The 25,388-nt window shown below is 45.9% G+C and overlaps 1 protein-coding gene across 1 annotated transcript in view; it reads right to left on the bottom strand.

The window, feature by feature from the left end:
• LOC126482883 (mucin-19) overlaps window positions 1-25,388 on the bottom strand; it is a 781,435-nt gene that overhangs the window by 67,386 nt on the left and 688,661 nt on the right. Inside the window, exon 5 of the mRNA XM_050106575.1 lies at window positions 21,672-22,031. Within this exon, the coding sequence (XP_049962532.1) occupies window positions 21,672-22,031 (360 nt within the window). The remainder of the gene's footprint in view (window positions 1-21,671; window positions 22,032-25,388) is intronic.

A 25,388-nucleotide genomic window follows, 5' to 3' on the forward strand; every position in this document is an offset into this window, starting at 1 on the left:
TATTTTGCTGTTTGTGACTAGAGACGGGGAGTAGCGGGGAGGGGCTGTACACTAATTCCCATATAGTCAGCCTACTATAGTACACTATGGGTACGATGTTATGGTGGGTGGTGTTTCATGCCCAAGGTCATGAGGCTGACAGAGCACCACCCGAAGGCATTAGTGGAATAGCATTACAATGTTAAACAGTTCAGGCAGCCAGTGTGAGCTGGGCTGGTGGTAGCGAACCGGTATGGAATGTCCCAGTCAGCGTTCGACATGCAGGGGGCGGCGTGTCAGCTCAGTGGCCATAGCGTCTTCAGGGCAATAACCTTGCCTGCATTACTACTCATCCATGTCCAGTGCTGCTACAAGCATCTTCCACGAGACGATGCTCAGGATATCTGTGACTCCCTGTAGACTGTACACATGGAAGGCATTTAACAGGTCTGCTCAGAGTCTGTGAAGTCGTGTAGAAAAGTGCTGTGACTTCCCATCAAGAAATAGAACCTGGCATCATCAAACGGAGGTGGGTAGCAGCAGTGGCTCGCCCACAAGTTGACAGATCACGATATGCTCCCAGGTCCTGCTGGTTAGGCTTCCAGACAGCCTGCCAGATGGTGACAGCCGTGACTTCCTCTCAGTATTGTCTTGCTAGTTGCTACTGTCACTAACAGCTACCAAGTCCTACCATGCAGCACTTTTTGTTCCATAGAAGACTGTAGGAGATGGATGAGCAGAGAGTCGACCAGCTCCAAACCGAACAGAACTCCGCCAGAACAGAAGTAATATTTATAAATGATGAACTCATGTGCTCTACTACTGCGAGGTGGCAATCACATTATTCGTCCTAGTTTTCTCGTTTGATCAGCTCTCTTGGTCGGTTCAGGATTTCACAACTTCATCTATCTGATGCTCTTTTTCGTCATGTCATTAAACTGAATAGTTACTCTTGTGTCCTACTAAGGCATTCTTGCACAGTCATTATTGTGTCAATATCTCTGTATCACCATTATGTCATTTTGCTACATGCTTACGCTGACGCTCAGCCCATTCATGGTGTTGCAAAAGCTTCCATGTTTGCTACAATCCTATCAGCTAACCTTCCTCGTTGGAATTCTGCCTGGCTATTCATCTGTTCGCTCTGCCTCTGGCATTGCTGGGGAAGAATTTTGAAACTCTTATGGTTGCATCAAGTATAGTCTTCTGTTGTGTAACACTGCCATCAACCAAGACAACAGACTGCTAACTGACTGGCTGAAGGGAAGATTGATGGCTTGAGAACAGGACTGCGACCCCGAAACAAGTCACAGTGAACGAAAGGCAAATAAATAAAATAAAAACAAAGTGTAGCTGTGGAACGTCTGCTTCCCAAACCAATTCTTTACCAGCTGTGGACCTGATGGCAAGATTCTCCTTCGATAGTAATGGGCAAGATCACGAAAAACAAAAACACAGATCAAATCAAAAGTGTTCTTTTAAGCCGGAACATCTTCGAAATGCCGGCCGGAGTGGCCGAGCGGTTCTAGGCGCTACAGTCTGGAACCGCGCGACCGCTACGGTCGCAGGTTCGAATCCTGCCTCGGGCATGGATGTGTGTGATGTCCTTAGGTTAGTTAGGTTTAAGTAGTTCTAAGTTCTAGGGGACTGATGACCTTAGAAGTTAAGTCCCATAGTGTTCACAGCCATTTGAACCATCTTCGAAATGGCCGCGCTGTCCAGGTCGCCATGTAACGGATTGAGCGGCCCCTCCCGCCGGAGGTTCGAGTCCTTCCTCGGGCATAGGCGTGTGTGTTGTTCTTAGCATAAGTTAGTTTAAGTAATGTGTAAGTCTAGGGACCGATGACCTAGGCGGTTTGGTCCATTAGGAATTCACACACATTTTTTCTTCGAAATCAAGGTGAAGACACACAACTCAACGCTTTATCCAGAATAAGAAATTCTAATGTAATCCACTGATGCCTCATGATGAAGTTTTAAGACCTCGAAATGCATCATGGAAAAAATAACAGATAATTATTTTGAGATATAACCTATCACATCACTTCAGAAAAACACTTTGTTCAAACAAAGTTAGCTGTAACTTTTCATTCAACATTCCGAGAGCCCAATCGTATTGTGCACTAAACTGTCCAAGGAGAAAGAGATAACTAAAACTAACATAAAATGGGATGCAGTTTCTTTCTTGTATTTGATAATGATTCAAGGTTCCTTACCCAGTCCGATCGATACTCGGGTTATGTGTCCCTCGAGCTGACGCACGATCCCATGGAGAGCGCAGCCAGAATGTGAGGTTGACGTGGTTGTGGCTGCTGATGCGAGACCACTGGCAAATACTGTGTCGTCCTCTAATCAGTCACTCTCTCGTTTAGTCTACGAAGCCTTTGTCTACGCTCTGTACTCTAAAACATCGCCCGGATAACGACACAGATCCCGCCACGGAAGATAATGACGCTGTCCAGTCAAAGAGGTTATTGGGCACGACAGCTCTGGATAGGCAGCGCTCCTGGAAAATCACCTGGTGCAACCACCTAGTGACCAGAATGCCTTTATAAACAGCACTTGGGAACTCCACAGTCATATGGTTTCCCGAGAGAAGACTGTACATCTTATACACATGAGATACTATTGCCTGCTACTAGACTGGATGACAGATTGCTGAACGACTTTGCGAGGACGTGCGGACTTTCTGATTTCATTTCTCTGCCATCAAGTTTCCTTTTTACCTGCACGAGTAATTTTCTTCTTCTTTTTCTTCCTTCCTAGCTTCTCAACGCTATCTAGAAAATTAAATTTTTTCCTGCTTCCTTGTTTAACTCTGAACTTCTTAGTCAACGTATCGCAGAAAACATGTTTAAAGCGTAACACCTTAATAATGTATTTCCACGAAAACAATGTCCGTTATGGTCATTGCGAACCACAATTACATTATCTTATCCTTCCCAAATAAACGAGTACAATTCCTTCTCGAAAGTGCCAGCGTCAACAGTGCTCATTACATACCTTTATTTTAACGGAAGAGCAATAACATAATTTGCAAAAATTGTTAATTTTCAAGGAGATAAAATACGCAATCACTGTTTTTAAAACAGACTTAATTAAATGTCTTGACTGAATCAATTTCTTAAAATGAGCGGTTTCGGTTCAACATGAATCATCCTCAGATCTGAATGTATCGATTACAAGACTAACACGTCCAGATAGCAGCAAAATGTGTACGTTACGTCAGACAGTTAAAAAAAAGTTATGTGAATTTTGCCACTAGCTGGACGCGTTGCACTTGTCGCCTATACAGTCAGGTCTGAGGACTGTTCATGTTATAGCAAAACGCAAAACCGGTCATTTAAAAAAATTAATCGCGTAATATATTTTGAGTAATAGAATGTTTATTATCGAGGGATGCATACTGAGATTCATGTACCCACATGGTGTCCGCCACGTATCCACACCCCTATGTGTGTGTTCGCTAAAAGAGTTCAGAAATGCTGACCACGTAGTAAACCTGCTTTCCGTATTCAACGTCGGCTTCCGCCGATGATGATGCTCTCTAATCCCATACAAGGTTCTGGTGACAGCAATAGTGACATACTAGTAGGATCTACAGTGAGGTGACGAAAGTAATGGGATGGTGATATGCACATATACAGATGGCGGTAGTGTCGCGTACACATTGTATAAAAGGACAGTGCATTGGCGGAATTGTCATTTGTTCTCAGGTGATCCATGTGAAAAAGTTTCCGACGTGATTACGGCCGCACGACGGAAATTAACAGACATTGTACGCAGAATGGTAATTGGAGCTAGATGCATGGACCGTTACATTTCAGAAATCGTTAGAGAATTCAATATTCCGAGGTCCACAGTGTCAAGAGTGTGCTGAGAATACCAAATTTTAGCATTGCCTCTCACTACGGACAACGCAGTGGCCGACGGCCTTAACTTAACGACCGAGAGCAGCGGCGTTTGAGTAGAGCTGTCACCGGTTAGCGCTAAGAGGCAAGCAACATTGCGTGAAATAACCGTACAAATCAATGTGGGACGTACGACGAACATATCCATTATGACAATGTGACGAAATTTGGCGTTAATGGTCTATGGCTGCAGATGACCGGTGCGTGTGCCTTTGCTAACAGCACGACATCGCCCGCAACGCCTTTCCTGGGCTAGTGACCATATCTGTTGGTCCTTAGACGACTGGAAAACCTTGGCCTGGTCAGATGAGTTCCGATGTCACTTGGTGAAAGCTGGTGGTTGAGTTCGAGTGTGACGCAGATCCCACGAAGCCATGGACCCAAGTTGTCAAAAGTTAGTGGTGGCCCCATAATGGTATGGGCCGTGTTTATATGAAATGGACTCGGTCCTCTGGTACAACTGAACCTATCGTTGACTGGAAATGGTTCTGTTCGACTACATCGGGACCATTTGCAGCCATTCATGTGCTTCAGGTTCCCAAACAACGATGGAATTTTTTATCGATGACAATGCGCCATATCACTGGTCCATAATTGTTCGCGATTGGTTTGAAGAACATTCTGGTCAATTCGTGCAAATGATTTGGCCACCCAGATCGCCCAGCATGAATCTTATCGAACATTTATGAGACATAATCGATAGGTCAGTTCGTACACAAAATCCTGCACCGACAACACTTTCGTAATTATAGACTATAGAGCCAACAGGGTTCAATATTTCTGCAGGGGACTTTCAAAGACTTGTTGAGTCCATGCTACGTCGAGTTTCTGCAATACGTCGTTCAAAAGGAGGTCCGACACGATACTGGGAGATACCCCATCACTTCTGCCACCTCAGTGTACACTGGGAAAGATGAATTAAACTTACGGATGTTATACATACGTTCTTTTGTTGGCCGACGATGCTGCACAGAGGCATGTAAGATAATCTAACAAAAAATAAGGCAGAACACATCACAATAATACAGTGTAACACCGCCTACAACCTCGATAATGGACTAAGAGAGACCGAAAGTTTCTTTTAAGTATGCCATATGCAGCTGAAAGCACTCACTTATAGTTACATCTGGTATTGCTACCAAACAGCGGGATGAAGACTGCCACGTTTGACTAGCTGTTCTAAATAGGTCCAGAGACTCTGTATGGAATTATATTTAGTGGGCAAGTCAAGTTCCATGAATGTTCGTCAAATCAGGAACGTAAACATGCAGCCATGGAACACGGGTGTTGTCCTCGGCTAAGACGGAAGTGTCCACAGAACGCTGTAGCTGAAGGAAGGGCATCAATTGGTCAGCGAGTATCTTGAAGTAAATATTCTGGAAAATTTTCACGGCTACCTGAATGATTGGACAAAGTCAAACTACGAAAATAACCCCAAAATGTCACAGGACCACTCCTAGCCTGAACTACGCCCACCTTACCCTGCGAGCTAAACGCTTCATTGAGACATCGGTGCACTCGACGCACTGCGTCGTTTGGAAAATGAGGACAAATCGCAACTCTTCGAATCACGCTTCACGCGTCCGGACAGCTGTTACTCGATTCCGGTGTTGTTTTGTCCACTGGATACGTGAAGCTTCATGTACCACTGTGACCAATGGCCTTTCCTGGGGTGCCAGACTTCAGTTGTCCATTGGACAGAGGTACAGGGGTTAGACAAAAATATGGAAACACCAAAAACACATTACCATGTAGAAAAACCGCTGGCATTCAAAATACCTTCCAATCGTCTCGGAATGGATAAATACAGGCCTTGCACGGTTCTCAAGGGGATTCATCCTCGTGCTCACGAAACTAGGCCTGGACGACACGAGCTATGTCAACAGGGGTCTCTGTCCTCTTGGAACTCAGCAAAATCACTGGGGAACAATCATATTCCACGGGCTGGACCTGATCAACCAAAATGGTCATACAATCCTCAGCAGTAAAGCGACCTTGCCAAGCAACCATGGAATACGACGATATGGATGCGCAATCATCATCGAAACCCTGCCATGTTCCATTCAACGGCAGTAAACTCATCCACAACCTGAAAACAGTGTGAAACAATACTAGTACGACCAAATGTCATTTTTTCACTGCTACGTAGTCCAGTTTTTATGCTGCGGCAAACTTTTTCTGTAAAATGGAAATGAGCGTTTGGTGTCATTGGCCGGGAGGCCCCTGGCGGGGCAGGTCCGGCCGCCTTGGTGCAGGTCTTCTTACATTCGACGTCACATTGGGCGGCCTGCGTGCCGGATGGGGATGAAATTATGATGTAGACAGCACAACACCCAGTCCCTGAGCGGACAAAATCCCCGACCCAGCCGCGAATCGAACCCGGGCCCGTAGGACGGCAATCCGTCACGCTGACCACTTTTTTTTTTTTTTTTTTTTTTTTTTTTTTTTTTTAAATAATAACGAAAGAGTGTTCAGATATGGGTAGGTGGAGACAAGGCGGGCAGGGGTCGAAACACGAGGCCTGGCCGCGATGTCTCCCCCCTCCCGGCCCCGAATCACTCCCTCAAAGTAGCTTTTTGATTTTTTTTTTAATTTATATTTTTTTTCACCAGGAAAAGGGTAAATGAAAAAAAGATCTTTATTGGTACAAACTTAAATACAACGGAAATGCCATCCTTCCGGCGAAAATAACACAAGACAATATACTCGTACAAGGTGAGGAAATTTTTTTTTTTCTTTTTTTTTATGAGCATGGTGTAGGGAAAAAAAGAATAATAAGTCTGATGTAATCTAAGAGGCGTGAAGCAATATACAGTGGAGTGAGGGAAAGACCAGTGTTGTCTGGGGTAGTGCATTAAAGAAAGGAGGCGCGTGTCCATGCGCCTATTCCACTGTGGGTTACAATGTAGAAAGTAGCGCGGGGAGTCTCAGATGTCAGCAGGGGGGGCGGGAGTGCTGTCGGCGTGTGGCACCATCCAACTGAGCGGGGGTGAAGTAAAGATCGCGTGTAGGTAATTGGCGAAGAAGGCGCGGTAGCGTGGTCGCTGTTCGACTTCACTGTGGGCGGTTTGTAAGTACTGCCAGAAATCAAGGCGTGATTTGTCGCCACCATTATACATGTAGGTGATCGTCCATCCCTTGACCCATACAATCGCATGATTTTTGGAGGCGGGGAAATAAGTATTCTCAGGATGGATAAAAGTCCGTGGGTCAATCGAGTCCGGCGGAACGCGGAGGTAACAGGCAACGAACTGTCGGGCAAGTTTCCAGACGTCACTGGTGGCAGTACAAGTCAGTTGATGGACATCGTCATCCACGAGGTGGCAAATGGAACAAAGTGGAGAGTCCTGTAGTCCGATGGCGTGAAGGCGATGATTTGTGGCGAATTTTTCATTTGCGACTTGGTACCATGTTGCCCGGACGTTGGAGGGAAGAAAAGGCTGGTGGATGTGACGCCAAACCGTTGGCCACCGCGTGGACGGATGTCTCAGTTCGATATTGTTGCTGGATATGGAACGAAGGAGAGGGGTGTAAAAATCTTTTGGTCGAGGAGAACGCGTGGTCGGTAAGTGTGTGTGAGCATAACTGAAGTCGACGATGAAATCAGAAATGTGCGTCAAATGGTGCTTGATGTGGCCGACTGGTACTGGTGGTGTTATGGTCGCGGGCACAAGAATTTCCAGCAAGCTGCGCGTAAGGGAGGTGCCCCCGTGCCACTGCTTGTGCATGGTGGACATGTACAAGGACGCCGCTCGGAGTCGCACATTGACAAGGCCGAGGCCTCCTGCTCGCGGGGAAAGGGTGAGCGTGTCGCAGCGGACCTTAAAGATCGTACCGGCCGTAAGGAAGTATCCAAGGGCAGCCTGGAGGCTGCGTCCAATAGTTGATGGCAGCGGGAGGACCTGTGCGATGTGGACCATTCTGGCCGCCACATGTTGATTGAGGTATTGGACACGTTGTAAAGAATCGAGTCGTCGGAGAAGATTTTGTCGCACCGTCGTGCGGATAGTTTGGAGTGCACGCCGAAAATTGATGGCAGCGGAGCGGCGCACGGTGGAGGTGAAAATGATACCAAGATATCGTAGTTGTTGTACACACGGGAGAGGTGCTAAGTCTTCGTGTGAGAGGCCGCGTCCAATGGGCATCGCCGCGGATTTAGCCACATTCATGTTACTGCCCGCTGCAGTGCCGTACGTTGATATCAAATCAAGTACCGTGTGTGTTTCACTCCGTGAGCGGATCAAGAGGAGGAGGTCGTCCGCATACGCACGACATCGAAAACTGTGCTGTCGCAAAGTGAGACCAGAAAGGTGGCTCGTCAGACTCCCGATGAGTGGCTCCAGGCTTATGGCATACAGTAGGGTCGAAAGTGGGCAGCCTTGCCGTACGGAACGCCGGATCGCCACTGGTCCCGCCACACGGCCGTTAACCTGAATCAGAGATTCGGCGGTGCCGTACAGGCGCCGGATCACGTCGATGAAGGCTGGTGGAAAACCCATGCGGTTCATCACTGAGAACAGAAAAGGATGCCGCAATTTGTCGAATGCGCTGTCAAAATCAATGGCAACCACTGCGGCGCGGAGTCTGCACGCCGCTGCCAGTGCAATTAAATCGCGACATTCTCCTGTGGCCGTTTGTATATTAACTGAGCCGCCCGGAGTTGTCTGTTCCGGGGATAGAATGCTAGGCAGGATCTTGCGGCATCGCGTTGCCAGTAGGCGTGTAAAAATTTTACAGTCTGCGTTAAGCAGAGTCAGGGGACGGTAATGTGCTGTCGTCACACCTGGTGTCGGTTTGTGGATGGGTATAATAATTCCCGTGACGAAGGACGGCGGTACGGCGTTCCCTATCGTCAGCAGTTCATTAAACATCGTTGTCCACCGTGATGCCATTAGTGTGAAGAAAGCGCGATAAAATTCTATCGGCAATCCGTCGACACCAGGTGACTTATTCAGAGCACCTTTTTTGATTGCATCGTGGATTTCGTCACGCGTAATGGGCTCCAGCAGCTCGTCCGCTTCGTCGCTGGTGAGGGTGCGAGTTACGTGTGGTAACACAGACTCCTCAGCGTGGTTGTTGGTAGTCTCCTCCTGGTACATTGTGCGGTAGTGGTCGACAAAGGCACTGACGATTTCGGCCTGGCAAGTGACGTGCTGGCCGCGACAGGTGGTGATCTCGGTGATAAGTTGTCGTCGTCGATGTTTCCTATCGGAGGCGATATGATGCATGGTCGGATGTTCTTGTTCCGCCGAATCTTGACGTCGGGTTCGCACCATAGCCCCCTGCAGTCTACGGCGTGTCAAAGTTACAATATGCGCCTTAATCCTGCTGCGTTCCCTCTGGGTGTCGGGGGTGGGCGGTTGGGCGTCCAGGTCGCGGAGAACGGCGTAGAAATAGTCGGTAGTGTGCCGGCGCCACATAGCAACTTCCTTTCCATACTGAATCAAAGTACGTCGAATGGCAGGTTTGGCACATTCTAGCCACCAGGTCAAGGTCGTGCAGTATTTAGGTAAGCGACGTTCACAGGTGGCCCATGTCTCGGTAACACGTTGAAGACATTCGGGATCATGAAGATGGGAGGTGTTTAGCTTCCACGGTGCACGACTACGCCAGACCACTTGCTTGGGGAAGAGAATGTTGCAGATGTAGGCACAGTGGTCCGAAAAGGCCAGGGGCCAAAGTTCTGCACCTTGGACTGCAGGTGTGAGTTCCCGAGAGACGTAAATTCTATCAAGGCGGCTCGCGGAGTGACTCGTCTGGTAAGTATGTCCAGGCGCGTCGCCGTGCCGAACTTCCCAAGTGTCGCGGAGCAACAGATCTCGGACGACAAGACGCAGTTCTTGACAGGTGTTGTAGTGGGGCACTTGATCTTTAGGGTGCAAGACACAATTAAAATCACCCCCAAGCAAGTAATGGTCGCAGCGTCCAAGAAACAAAGGAGCGATTTCTTCTGAATAGAAGAGGGCCCTGTCGCGTCTGCGGGTGGAGCCTGACGGAGCGTAAATGTTGATGATACGCGTCCCCATGACGGTGACGGCCATGCCTCTGGCAGATGGAAGGTATGTGATATCGGCCACTGGAATGCCTTCTCTGGCGTAGATGGCTACGCCGCGTCCCAGGTGGTCACCAGGAGAAGGATAAGTGTTATATCCCGCGACGTCTGGTAGTGTGGCCAGGTGTACTTCCTGTAGTAGTGCGATATCGACGTCCGACGCCCATATCATCTCTCGCAGCAGTTGAAGTTTCACGGGTGAGCTAATGGTGTTAGTGTTGATCGTCGCTATTCGGTAGGTTTGGAGCCGTAACCCGCCGTGGAGGGGAACTCCACCGGCGGAGGATGAAGAGGGGCGAGGCAACGGTGAGTCGTGCCGTACGCCACCTGACGGCATTGTCAGCGGCGTAACGATGCTTCCGTCTGGGGTAACTCTGTCCCCAGCGTGTGGTCCGGGTCCTCATCGACGTCCTCACTCCACACCATTGAAGGCGTTGTCGTTGTGATGGTCGTACGTTCCACTTCGGTCGTAGGGGCTGAGGACGTCTCGGCGGCAGTCGCATCTGTGGAGTCCATTGGTTCAGGAGCACCTGAGCGAGCCAGTAGAGTAGGCATCGACGTATCCACAGTCGGCGTCATGTTGTCGTCATTCGTATCGTCGTGTAGGTTCTCCGAGGCCTCGTCGGGTCGGACGGCCTCTGGAGCATCGGGGGGTGGTGATCCGTCTCGTTCCGAGACCGTACGGCGCCTCCTCTTGCGCCTCTTAGGTGAACGTTGTTTGCGGGTTCGTCCCTCCGTGTCGGAAGACGGGAGGGAGTCGCGTCGCTCTGAGAGGAAGGTCGTCGCGGGAACGTCAAATGAAGGGGCGTCCATATGTTCAGGCGGATGGGTGTCGGAAGTCGTCGCTGTTGGTAGTGGCGCCGGAGTAGCGTCAGGCTTTGAGCGCGACGCGTCGGCCCCAGCGGTATCCGTAGCAGCTGGAAGGGTCACCGGTTCATGGTCCGATGGGCGGCGGCCGGTGGGAGGAGAACAGAGCGCCGATGCGTAGGTGATCGGTAAAACCGTCGTCGGAGCCGGAGGTGCCACAGTAGCGGCTGGCAATTGGGTGATTCGTCGCTGAAGACACTCAGATCTGAGGTGGCCTTCTTTGCCGCACCCGGAACAGGTCTTGGGTTGGCCGTCGTATATGACAACCGCGCGGCACCCGCTAATTTGCAGGTAAGATGGCACGTGGCGATGGAGATCGATGGTGATCTGCCGTACACCGTTAAGAACAGGGTACGTTTGGAATTGCGCCCAGCGTTCGGCAGTGTGGCCATGTACAGTGCCATAGGGGCGGAAAGCCGCGATAACGTCTTCCGCTGGAAGCTCGAACGGGAGTTCGAAAACTCGTATGGTGCGCATTCCTAAGCCGGCATGGTCGACAGTGACCGCTCCGACATTGCCGTCGGCGTGGCAAAAGCGTAATCCATGGTTGGTGTCACGAAGTATTCTTTCACATACCGCGTCATTGACGACTTTGACGTACACAGTACTGCTTAATATGGACAAATGGATGCCCAAGATGTCAGAAGCTGGGATCTTAGCAACGTCGCGTAGGAAGCGTTCCACTTCCAAGGCCTTTGGTCGTGCGTAGTCGTTGCAGAAGTTGAAACGTAAAGTTGATTTTCGAAAACGGTTGGCCATGATTCTAGTGCACGTAAGCGACACGTAAGTGACGGCCGCTGAAATGTAAACAACAGCGAGCGCGCGCGCTCCGCAGGCGGAAATAACAACACGTCCGCACTGCACGGCGGCGAAAGCCGGACTGTGTCCACTCAGCTATCGGGGCGAACACTTTTTCCTGTTACGTGCATTTGCTTCACTGATGAATGATCCCGACATTACAGCTCATCCTGCAATTTCCAGTTTATAGACCTTCATCCATGTTGTTTTGGTGCTGATAGGGTTCACGAGTGGGACACTCGGTTCTTCAATGACCGCCTCTCACTGTCACACAACATACACTTTCATCCGTGTTGTGACTTAGCCGTTAATGTTTTCACTCTTTTTCTGTATGCGGTATGAATCTGTGATACGATATCTCTTGAAACACCAAATACTTCTGCTCCATTGCTTACGGGAGTATCCGCCATACGTGCACCAACAATGTGTCCACGTTCCAACCCACTTGGCTCTGACATAATTCACTCACGACTACAGAGAACATTGTTCTGAGTACGACTGACACATGCAACATATAGGGCGCATCGCACAGGTACCGTTCATGGTCAAATGCAATAGCGTGGTCAGAAGGTCTCTGTAGCATATGCGTTTACGTTGAAGCATGCATTTCTCGCGCAGTTTCCATACTTTCGGCCAACTCCTCGATCTTCATAATGTTCCATGGGAAACTAGTTGAGATGAGAATACACTAACAGCAATAATTGCAGTCGGGTTTGAAATCGATTCTCAGTGACATAGTATGCAATTCGTATATGATATTTTTAAGTTGACTGCGTGTGGTACTCTAGTCCTTGTAACAATACTTTACAGTCCGTGTTGATGCACCGGCAAATGGAGGAACCTCATACACGGTGTAGTCATGGGGACGTCCAGATACGGTAGTTGCTTTCTGCCATTCATTCACGTCCCCAAGTCAACCCATGTTACCGCGCTGATTTAGCGGTAAAGGGTCATAAGACGGCCTGCTAGCAGTTATACACCAACTACAGTGCTCCAAAGCGACCTGTATCGACTGTGCACTGTCATGGGATATATCCTAATATCCCGTCAGACCTCCTCTTGCCCAGCGTAGTGCAGCAGTTCGGCATAGCATGCACTCAACAAGTCGTTGGAAGTCCCCCGCAGAAATACTGAGCAAGGCTGCGAAAGTGTTGCCTCTGCAGGATTTTGTGCACGAACTGACCCATTGAATATGTCCATAAACGTTCGACGGGACTCATGTCGGGCGATTGGGTGGCCAAATCATTCGCTCGAATTGTGCAGATTGTTCTTCAGACCAATGCGAACACCTATAGCTGAGTGAGGTGGCGCACTGCCACCGATAAAAATTCTATCACTGTTTGGGAACTTGAAATCCATGAATGGCTTAACATAACCATTTCCAGACAACGATCAGTTCAGCTGGACAAGAGGACCCAGTTCATTTCATGCAAACATAATCCACACCATTATAGAGCCACCACCAGATTGCACAATGCCTTGTTAATAACTTGGGTCCATGACTTCATGGGGTCTGCGTCACACTCGAACTCAACCATCAACTCTTACCAACTGAAATCCCGACTCATCTGACCCTGCCACGGTTTCCCAGTAGTCTAGGGCCCAACCGATATGGTCACTAGCCACGAGAGGTGCTGCAGGCGATGTGCGCTGCTAGGAAAGGCACTCGCGTCGAACGGCTGTTGCCAAAGCCCGTTAACGCCAAAAAAATATGTTCAAATATGTGTGAAATCTTATGGGACTTAACTGCTAAGGTCATCAATCCCTAAGCTTACACTCTACTTAACCTAAATTATCCTAAGGACAAATACACAAAACCATACCCGAGGGAGGACTCGAACCTCCGCCGGGACCAGTCGCACAGTCCATGACTGCAGCGCCCCAGACCGCTCGGCTAATCCCGTGCGGCCGTTAACGCCAAATTTCGCCGCATTGCCCTAACGGATCGCACATCGTACGTCCTACATTGAATTCTACGGTTATGTCACGCAGTGTTCCTTGTCTGTTAGTACAGACAACTCTACGCAGTCACTGCTGCTGTCGGTCCCTAAGTGAAGGCAGTCGGCCACTGCGTTTTTGGTGGTGAGAGGTAATGTCTGAAATTCTCGGCACACTTTTGACACTGGGTTTTTCGGAGTACTGAATTCCCTAACGATTTCCAAAATGGAATGTCCCACGCGTCGAGCTCCAACTACCATACCGCGGTGAATGTCTAGTGTATTAATTCCTGTCGTCAGGCCTTAATCACGTCGGAGACCTTTCCACATAAATCACATGAGAAGTAATGACAGCACCACCATTGTACCACCCTTTTATACCTTGCGTACCTGATACTACCGCAATCAGTATACATGTATATCGCTATCCCATTACTTCCAGCTCAGTGAAGGCCTATTTTCTCTTAAGAGTCGTATTTTATGCGGTGAGCTTGTTTGTTACGTTGTTGTTGTTGTTGTTGTTGTTGTTGTTGTGGTCTTCAGTCCTGAGACTGGTTTGATGCAGCTCTCCATGCTACTCTACCCTGTGCAAGCTTCTTCATCACCCAGTACCTACTGCAAAAAATGGCTCTGAGCACTATGGGAATTAACATCTATGGTCATCAGTCCCCTAGAACTTAGAACTACTTAAACCTAACTAACCTAAGGAAAGCACACAACACCCAGTCATCACGAGGCAGAGAAAATCCCTGACCCCGCCGGGAATCGAACGCGGGAACCCGGGCGTGGGAAGCGAGAACGCTACCGCACGACCACGAGCTGCGGACAGTACCTACTGCAGCCTACATCATTCTGAATCTGCTTACTGTATTCATCTCTTGGTCTCCCTCTTCGATTTTTACCCTCCACGCTTCCCTCCAATACTAAATTGGTGATCCCTCGATGTCTCAGAACATGTCCTACCAACCGATCCCTTCTTCTAGTCAAGTTGTGCCACAAGCTCCCCTTCTCCCCAATTCTCTTCAATACCTCCTCATTAGTTATGTGCTCTTCCCATCTAATCTTCAGCATTCTTTTGTGCACCACATTTCGAAAGCTTCTATTCTCTTCTTGTCTAAACTATTTATCGTCCACGTTTCACTTCCATACATGGCTAGACTCCACACAAATACTTTCATCTACATGCTCTTCCATTTCCATAATATTGTCTTCAAGTACATCGGTCTTGTGTAGACCCTCTATATACTCCTTCCACCTTTCTGCTTTCCCTTCTTTGCTTAGAACTGGGTTTCCATCAAAGCTCTTGATATTCATGCAAGTGGTTCTCCTTTCTCCAAAGGTCTCTTTAATTTTCCTGTCGACAGTATCTATCTTACACCTAGTGAGATAAGCCTCTACATCCTTACATTTGTCCCCTAGCCATCCCTGCTTAGCCATTTTGCACTTCCTGTCGATCTCATTTTTGAGACGTTTGTATTCCTTTTTGCCTGCTTCGTTTACTGCATTTTTATATTTTCTGCATTCATCAATTAAATTTAATATTTCTTCTGTTACCCAAGGGTTTCTACTAGCCCTCGTCTTTTTACCTATTTGATCCTCTGCAGCCTTCACTATTTCATCCCTCAAAGCTACCCATTCTTCTTCTACTGTATTTCTTTCCCCCATTCCTGTCGATTGTTCCCTTATGCTCTCCCTGAAACCCTGTACAACCTCTGGTTCTTTCAGTTTATCCAGGTCCCATCTGCTTAAATTCCCACCTTTTTGCAGTTTCTCCAGTTTTAATCTACAGTTCATAACCAATAGATTGAGGTCAGAGTCCACATCTGCCCCTGAAAATGTCTTACAATTTAAAACCTGGTTCCTAAATCTCTGTCTTACCATTATATAATCTATCTGATATCTTCTTTGTTACGTTAGACTGTGAAATAATTCGCCTGAGTAACTGGACAAGAGGGATTAGAGCCCCTGCTTAACAGACTTTGCTGGTCAAACTGCCGTCTTCCTTCTTTCGTCGCTCGTTCCGGAGCGTCGCGGTGGCTGCTGCGTCGCGTGTTCGGCTCGCAGGACTTCGCGTGCCACCGCCAGCGGGCGCCCCGCCCCGCACACCGCCCGTGCTTTACGTAACTCGATTAGAAAACAGATTGCTCGTAATTGCTGCAATATATTTCTGCTGTCCGGGAATGACGGCTATCGGTCTGCCGTCGTTCGTTGTAGCCGTCCGACACTGAAAGATGCCCATACCGCAAAACCCGTTGTTTGCCTTTCGAACACACGGCAGCCAGAAATAGCGCAAAGTAGTTGCGAAACGGAGCCTTCATTCTAACGGTTACGTCACGTGACTGGGACGTCATCATGCAGCTGTCAACTTGTCTAGGACCACTCCAGTGCATAAAATGGATCGTTTAGTGATAACCTGTGAAATTTTCAGTTTGGAGTCGTGGTTATTTGAACAGATGCACCCTACCAATGTGTGTTTTTGTGGAAGACATGGGCAATAGGTAATTGTACCATTCGTTATATAACTGTGGAAACAAATAACGTCTACTGTTGAACGAGAACATTAGAAACTAAGTGGTGTGATGTTATAAAAGAAGATGTCATCCTCAAATACATTAGTGTTAATTGTAGTACTTTTTTTGGATTATCGTACGTTCTAATTCTTGTGAGATTCCAACTCTGTAAACAATAGAAACACCCAGAAAGAAGTCTACCGTAACGACACGCTAAGGTTTGTACTTCGGACACCCAAAGTCGTTTTTAGATCATAGCCTCACTACTGTTTATATGATGTACTTTTAGCTGTATGTATTCATTGACTTCCAACAGTGGGTTTAGGCTCCTGCCAACGGCTTCCATCAAACTTCCCTTCTCACCTTAGCTAGCTCCTATTGAGCGTCCTTTAACTGCCTCTGTATCTGAGTGAGCAGAAGAACAATGATTGTATCCGGCGAACATCGCGCATCGCGGTATCAACCTAAAAAATTCGTGGGAAAAGTCCGTATATCACGGCCTAACCTGTGTCTTAAAAACTACACATTCAAGGTATGTCGAAGAAGTAGCACTTTCTTAAATACGTCCGGATTACGTTTGCGGAGCAGAAGCGTCGCATTTGTCAGATTACTGACTCGTTTCCGGCAGGAGAGTAGTTTAAACTACCGCCCGAATGTTCGGGTTTAAAATGTCTACGGTTTCGCAAAATCGAATGACACGAATTCCTTTGATAACAGCACGGCCTATTTTCTTCCAATTTCTTATCGCATCGCCAGTTTGTCTTCTGTTTATAATGACCACGTTGTCGACGGGATGTTAAACCATACAAGTATTTCCTAGCTTTTCTTTCCGATTATATTTGTGCGGCGACTAACACAGGATGTGACAGACTGTAAAATTTCTCAAATTAGTTTACGTTTAAAGAGGCAGGATGCAAGAACGCTTCCTTCACGAATATTTCAGACATTAGTTTAGATGTACTGATTTCACATTAATCATATCGAGATTACACTGCAGTGAGGAAAATACTGTTATGTACATTGTTCTGTGGTAAAAGCGGATACTGAGCTGAGTTAGGGAGACAAGTGGAAGACCAGTCGTCAAGAGATACGCCGCTTTAAGACGAATAAGGAACGACACAGGTGAAGCCCAACGTCGAAACCAGAGGATTTTTTAACCAAACAGCCCGCGAATTGCTACAAAACGATTGAAATGAGAGGAGAAAATGGAGGACAAACTGTTTTACAATTACGGTGCGTACAGTTATTTACGACAGAACGCCAAATTTGACAATAAAATATCACAATTTGAATAAAATATAATCCGATAATTGGATTGAGTAGGAAAGAAAAACTAGAACCAGAAATAGGGCTCACATAATGGAGGACGTAACTGCATATTGCAATACTGCATATTTCGAAAAAAGAATCAAAATAGCGGTAAGGAGTTAAACTGTAGTCGTCGCCATACTGAAACCAACCAGCCTCACACTAATCAGGTTCCATATCACTATTATTTCGAATTTATTCATACAACCGACAGAATGAAGCATTATGAAAACCTTATACTGGAAAGAAAAAAATAACACTGTAAAATAAAGACTCGGGCCTTTAAATGCTCATTTGAAGAATGGAACACAGGGTCAAGGTATTTAAAGGGATTCAGTTCGAAACAAATCCATCTAAATAGAGGTAGATATATAAGAAACAGCGAAGTCTATACAAAAGAGATACGATGAAAATTCGGAGTTGAAGCTCTGCCACAGTCCCAAATATTCTGCGCAGAACTGCACTTTAATGTCCAAAAGTTTACCCGACGCCGCTCTGGAAATGTGTGAGATGCATACGTAATCGACCTCAGTGGGTCAGCTTTCGCGTTATCCCCTTCTACAGTGGAATATACAGGCACTGTTACAGAGGAACACACCTAAACCAGTGAAATTTAACATACAGGATTTACGAGAGCATAAAAACGGAAAAGAGTGAACGCTTGGCAGAGATACCACCACAAATGAAATATAACATGATAATTCCGCCGAGTCTTCGATTTTCACCTGCCGAACGTCGTTAGAAAATGATTGGGTTGCGGTAAAAAAATAATTTCTGCTGTACTCCGTACAGTACTATGGAAATACCCAACTACAGTTTCTGTGCCGAACATCCATGACTCCTTGCACTTATGAGTCAGGCACATTCCTACCAAAGAATTCGTATATGGTGTAGGAGGAGTCATCAAGATCTTTATAAAAACGTAATGATTCCACGCGAGAGACAGTTTTCCATGGGCACATTACTCAACGCATGAATCTAATTACTTTCCTTTTGCGCTGAGAAGGCGCGTGCGCAAGTGAGAAGATACCAAAAACAGTTGTCGCGCAGAACATTACTGATTGAAATAGATAATATCACTGATTTTTAAGTAACCGAGTTTCTGTTATTCTCATAATGACCCAATTGTTTTAATCGAGCCACTATATGACAATTGCACTTCACCGTTTTCGAGTTTCTGAATTACACTTTTATGGCAACGCCAGGGCCAGTCACAAAACGTGCGTTGTTTTTTTTTTCATTGTGCATTGCGTTACTTTATTTAACTTGTGGCGAGGCGTTTGAACCCATAGTTAATCGCTATCCGACCAATCAGTATCTATACCTGCGCATATACTCTGCGCGCCACCTTACGATTTGTGGCAGAGGGAAATTCGTCTAAAATTTCCATTCCCCCCACTTACCTGTTACTGTCGTGAATCATTCACGGAAGCTAATCCTTCGTATGAGCTCGAATCTCTCTAATTTTATCTCCACTTTAACAGTAAACAACAAAGTGTTCAGATCGGCTCTGTTGCTGCGTCTGTCCCTGGAGTTCGTTGAACACGACTCCTTCACGTTTATTAAATGAATCTTCGGCGAAACGCAGTGGTCTTCCTCAGATTTTCTCTGTTTCTGCTACCAGTCCTATCTGATAATTAGTGAAAGTAAGTTCACTATATTATGCTCCTCATTTAAATTTCTGAACACCATTATCGGTTACTTTCCGCAGTCTGTTTTGTCGCAACATAGGTTACAAACATAGCACAGCTACAACCTAAAGTATATGAGGCTCGAAACACAGATATATATTAAAAATAGTACTTACATGTACAATTTATGTACGCTTTATGACTGGCGCAACAATTAGATTGCAAGATTTACTTTGCATGTTATACTAAGCTCTTTCGTTAAATGAAACTAACGTGTGCACAAGTATTTAAATAATGTCCAGTAGATTACTACATCGTTTGTGGATAACAGATGATCTACAGCCGTTCGTAACTATTACCCAAATAATAGTATAAGAGTTGATAGTTATTTTGCTGCCTACCACGCCATTAGAAGAAAAAGAGAGAGGGATACGTAAAACACCGAACTCGTGTTCGAGGAGAATGAGGTTCGATTTCCTTTTCGACTATCTTGATTTAGATTTTTTGGGGTCTCCCGAAATAGCTTTAGAAAAAACTGGGTTGGCTCCTTTGAAAATAACACTCCATTCTTTTCCAGTCCGACGTTGAGTTTCGTCTCTAATGAACTCCCTGTAGTAGGAACGTAAAGCCGTCCTCTATCCTCTTTCCACTGACAGCCTCAGTAATGTTGATTCGTCATATGCGGATAAGATTTGAAAGCGGTAGAAGTAAGCGTTGTTTAGCTAGCTGGCTGGTTGATTCATTCATTCATTGGTCTGACTCATCTGAACCAAGAAATCCAAGTTTTCCGGTTAATAACCACCTGCAGCTTTGCGCAATTTTCGTCTCTTGTACTGTTTAATTTGTTAACCTGCTGTTAACCTGCTTTCCCTCACTTCGTATGCCTTGAACATACTGTTAATTTTAATTCATGACAGTTTAAGTCAACCTGCTTACGGAATGTTAATTTGCAGTTTTACTTATATGTCCAGAAGCTTCGTTAATATCAGTCCTAAATTGCTCCTTGCCCACTTTGATTATTATATCCGTTGACTCTTCGCTTCTTGCATGAATGCGAGAAGAGTTTATCAGATCTCTTCATTTAATGAGCTTCGAATCATCAAGGATCAATTGCTATCTGTTCGAAGTTTTTTTGAGAGACAGTTCTGGTCTACGACACGGTTTCTCGAAAGGCACACGGTTCGTAACAGTTGATACATTTATAAAACGTCATAGTCCGCCGCCAAGAGCTGATAAATACCGCTTTATTACAACCGGTTTCAGTCTTCGGTCTGTCATCAGGCATCTTAAGACTTTTCAAACAGCTTATATGGTGATATAAAACCAGTGGCATCAAATAGCATAAAATCCATCACAACAATTACACATGTTTGTGCGACGGGAGCGATCTGTAGATTTATAGGAAAGAAATTTCTTATTTCTTTTTTTTTTTTTCACAATGACCGGTTTCAACATAAGCTTGCTCTCATCATCAGATCTTCGGAAATTTAATGCGTGTCATCGTGAAGTAGATAACATTTAGCGATCTTGGCTTCTTTACATCATAACTGCATTTGGTGCTTTTATTATTGACAGTTTAATATGCCCAGTACTTGACAACAGTACATGTATCTACGATACATGTTGTGCTATTTGATGCCGTAAGTTTTATATCGCCATGTAATCTATTGTAAATGGAGTAAGATATCTGAGATGGTCTGACGACTGAAACCAGTTGTAAATAATGAAGTATTTATTAGCAGCTCTTGTCGGGTGAACCATGAACCATGACGTTCTGTAAACACTTACGATCTGTGTGGCACCACATTCAAAAATTAAAAATAAATAAAAAGTTAAGAGCACAGATCTTTTTTAGGGAACGTGTGGGAGGGAAACGGAGGAGGTGAGAAGATGGTATTTCGATAGAAAATTGTCCAACCTACGTTCCTGTCAGTTCATTTGGCTCTGTCAGTATAAATTTTGCAGACGTTCAAATGGTTCAAATGGCTCTGAGTACTATGCGACTTCTGAGGTCATCAGTCGCCTAGAACTTAGAACTACTTAAACCTAACTAACCTAAGGACATTACACACATCCATGCCCGAGGCAGGATTCGAACCTGCGACCGTAGCGGTCGTTCGGCTCCAGACTGTAGTGCCTAGAATCGCACGGCCACTCCGGCCGGCTTTGCAGACGTCTCGGTAAATTAGTATATTACACGTTAACACGACCATGAACTGACAGCGTTGTTTTCAACTGCGCAACAAAATAAGATAACATACGACTCAGTGGTCGTGGCATCCGCAGCTATGGTAGCACGTTTTATATATGCAACTCAGCAAACAGCGTTATTTTGAACCAATTATTTATTTGGCACTGCCGGTTTCGTAGGTTACAGCCACATCATTAAAGATAAAACATAGTCAACGACATAGCGAGGAGTGTAGAAGACCCAATCATCATTAATTTTGATTATGGTTAGGCCTTCTATATTCCTCGCCATAACGTAGACCATGTTTTTACATTTATATGCACCTGGCTATAAGCCACGAAACCTATAGTGGCTAATGAAAAATTGGTTCAAATACAGTTGTTTGCTGAGTTACAGTTATAAAAAGAAATAACATAAAATACCTACAGTGTTGTTACAACCAGATATATTAAAGTAAGAGACACGCTTGTGCTTATGCTCTGATTACCTGTACGAGCCTCGGGTGTTGAGGTGGAAACGGCTGCTGGTGGTGGTGGTGCTGGTGGTGATGGTGGTGGTGGTACGCGAGCTGCGGCTGGTGCCCGAGCGCGCCGGCCGCCGCCCCCGCGCCAGCCGGTCCTCCGCCTCCGCCTCCGGCTGCGCCCGCGCCGCCCCCGCTGCTGTGGAAGTAGTGCGTGCCGGTGCGCAGGTTGATGTAGTACTCCGGCGGGAAGGAGGCGCCCGGAGACGTGCCGTCGGTCGAGTAGCCGGTCGAGTACGCCGACTCGGGCGACGACAGGCTGTGCGCCGTGCCGCGCTGCTGCGCATGCGCCAGCAGCGAGATGCCGCCCCCCGCCGACGCCGACGCCGCCGACGCCGCCGCAGCCTGCCGCAAAAGGCGCCGCGCGGCGCGGTCAGGGCTCTCTCCGCCTCAACCACAACTTCCTACATTCTACGTCCAGCTAATTATGTACCACGTCCCGTCACACATAAAATACATACAACCATCAATTTTACATATGAACAGAACTGAGGAGGAGAACACGGCAAGTGCCATAATCCGATTTCCCAAAAACTGCGCTTAGTGAAAGAGGGGTCAAAATAAGCGAACACATGTCTCCGCTTACCTGACGATACTGGACGGTTCCACCCAAAAATAAGAGACGAAGAACAATGGGCCCAGCTAAATGCATTAACAAATAGTATTTCAAAAACAACACAGACTTTCCTACATGCAAAGTAACAATCCAGAGGGTGAGCAGCGACACCCACAGTGACAGCGAAAACAATGACACTGAAGAGGAACAGGAGAAGGAGGAAGGCGAGATGTAGCAGTAAATGAGACACCTAGAATTATGAATGAGGTATAACATGCAAAAATGCTCCAACAAATTATACATATCAGTCAAATAATATTTAAGGATAGCGAATTCTACAGTAAATGAGGTGTAAGGTACTGGCGATCTAGCCAAGAAAGCACTCAGTATTGTACACGGATGAGAACCTAATATTAACATATTGTATTAGCAATATTATTTCTGCACTACTAACTGAACTTTTTTGTAGTGACTAGCGGTGAACAGCTCGAACACACCATTCCGAGCCGGCCGGGGTGGCCGAGTGGTTCTAGGCGCTTCAGTCTGGAAGCGCGTGACCACTACGGTCGCAGGTTCGAATCCTGCCTCGGGCATGGATGTGTGTGATGGCCTTAGGTTAGTTAGGTTTAAGTAGTTCTAAGTTCTCGGGGACTAATGACCACAGTAGTTAAGTCCCATAGTGCTCAGACCCATTTCAATCAAACCATTCCGAGGTATTCACCACCAGTCACAATCGGTGATGAAACTAATAAATCTCCCCTCTGTCCTATTTTCGTAAAACAAAAAGATTTTATTTAAATTTCAACCTCAAATTATTGATATTTTTCAAAAAAATATTATTCTTTGTCAAATGTTGCAAATAAAAACAAAACACTACAAAAAGACATGACAAACGAAAATTGTAAGACACGATCTGTTTTAAAACATCAGGGGCCAGGTCTTTAAATTTGCAATAAATAAATGAAAACAAAATAAATAATACTCGACCGTTTCTGAGAGCCGACGATCAAAGTTTTCGAGGTTCTTTATGTACCTTTCGAGCGGATAAATAGTTCAACCGAAGCTGTGGCACAAGAGCGGCTTCACACTTTTGTGCCCCGTGTTCGAAATCCATTTATTACTTCTATTCTTATATCTGTTTTTCGCTTATCTACCCACGTCCGTAAAAGGTTATCACATGAATGTTTTCCATAGTACGAGTATACTGAAATAACGTTGTGCTTATTCGTCTACTAATAGTATTTCTGGTGAATGAATTAAAAAATACAGTAACTGGACGAAAAAATTCTATAAAATTGTTTTCGGTGAAATTCCTGTAGCGTATCATGATTCATACTCAGTTACAAGCCCACTTTTCGGAAAAGTGATTCGTTAAGCGCGGTATTCCGCGAAAATATTGCCAACGTGTGAAATCTTCAGCAATGTTAACGACGTTTCCTTCCCGAATGAAATTTATATGAAGAAATGGCCATGTGGCAAAACTGCTTCTGCGCGACACTCGTCGTGTTCTGAATTTCTATCTTTCGAATGTTTCTACAATCGGTATAAAGGAGGAGGAATTGTTGTTTAGAGTGCCATCGACAATGGCGTCATTAGAGAAGGGGCTCGAGCTCGGATTTTGGAAGGATGGAGAAAGAAAGCGGCCGCGCCCTTTAGCGATTTAGGGAAATCACGGAAAATCTAAATCACGATGGTCGGACGCGGGTTTGAACCGACGTCATACCAAGTGCGAGTCCAATGTGCTGACTACAGCGCTACCCCTCTCGATACGATCGGTATAATCTAAGAGAACGCGAAAAAGCTTCTTGAAGAATAAACATAGGGATAGAATCTGAGAATTAAGAATTGATACAAGAATGAAATACAAAAATATAATCATTTAAAGAGATTGTAACCCCTGAAAATAGCATGCACGCATTTATTATATAATAACCGTATGACACTTATCGTGAAACCCAGTTGTAATTTTACAATTAATATAACGCCGTTGTAACCTCTACACATTCGTGTAGTAATCTTCTACGGACGTGAGCAGATAAATGAAAAAAATAGTATAAAGAAAATCAGTAAGCGGGTTTCGAACACGAGACGAGGAAGTGAGAGACTGCGACGCTAGCCACTGTGCAACCATTTGGGCTGAGCTCATCAACTACAAAAAAGACACCTAAATTGCGTGGAAAGCTTTGACGGTCGTTCTCTCAGAAATCCTCCTGTGTCTAGGATAAGCTGAAATACGTGATCATTTATTTTGACTCGTGTTCCACTGAGCGAAGTTTCTAGAAACTCAGACTATGGCACTTGCCGTGTTCTCCTCGTGAGATTTATATGCTAGTCATGGAAGCTAAAGAACTTCTGTAAAATGTAAACATTCATGGCCGGAAACACTTATTAAAATATTCCGGAACACTATGCCGTGTTCGTATGAATTTCCTTTTTACATTTTGTCCCTTTCTGAGGAGAACATCTTCAAGTGGTGTGGGAGTGGGGGTTATAGGTTTTTCAAAGGTCCCTGAAACAAAACAGGTGGTAGGTTGACCGACACGGTATACCGAAAATCCACACACGCGAACATTTACATACGCCGACATTCAAATCACCACCCAAAGAAGAGCGAGGTTTTATAAAGATGTTAGCGGATGGAGGAGGAGCATCTGTGAACCGAAGCTGCTCGAGGCACAATTTCAATCTGACCTACACGCTGTAGAAGAATGGGTGTTCATCCGCTGAGATAAAAAGAGCGTTAAGACAGCCACGGTAAGATCATAGCGATGTACAGAGGTCTGCAAATTCCAAGGTTTTCCTGCCGTTCATTGAAGACCTTATTGACTGTATAGGAAAGATCTTCAAGAAGCTGGGTGTCGCTGTAGTCTACAAATCCACTCGGAAGGCACAGGAACAGCTATGGCTGGCTACGAATGCTAGCGAACCGCTGCACAAAGCAGGAATTTACAGGCTATCGTGTAGTTGTGGAGACGTGTACGAGTACGTCGGTAATATTTAAAAAAAAAGAAAAGGAAAACAGTCGGAAAACGACTAAAAGAACACAAGGGAAGAGACAGAAAGATCATTTATTGTGGAACATGCTTTGCCTTCAGAAGACCACTGGACTCACTTTGATAAGGCTCAGG

Source organism: Schistocerca serialis, chromosome 1, assembly GCF_023864345.2.
Source record: "Schistocerca serialis cubense isolate TAMUIC-IGC-003099 chromosome 1, iqSchSeri2.2, whole genome shotgun sequence".
Lineage (NCBI taxonomy): Eukaryota > Metazoa > Arthropoda > Insecta > Orthoptera > Acrididae > Schistocerca > Schistocerca serialis.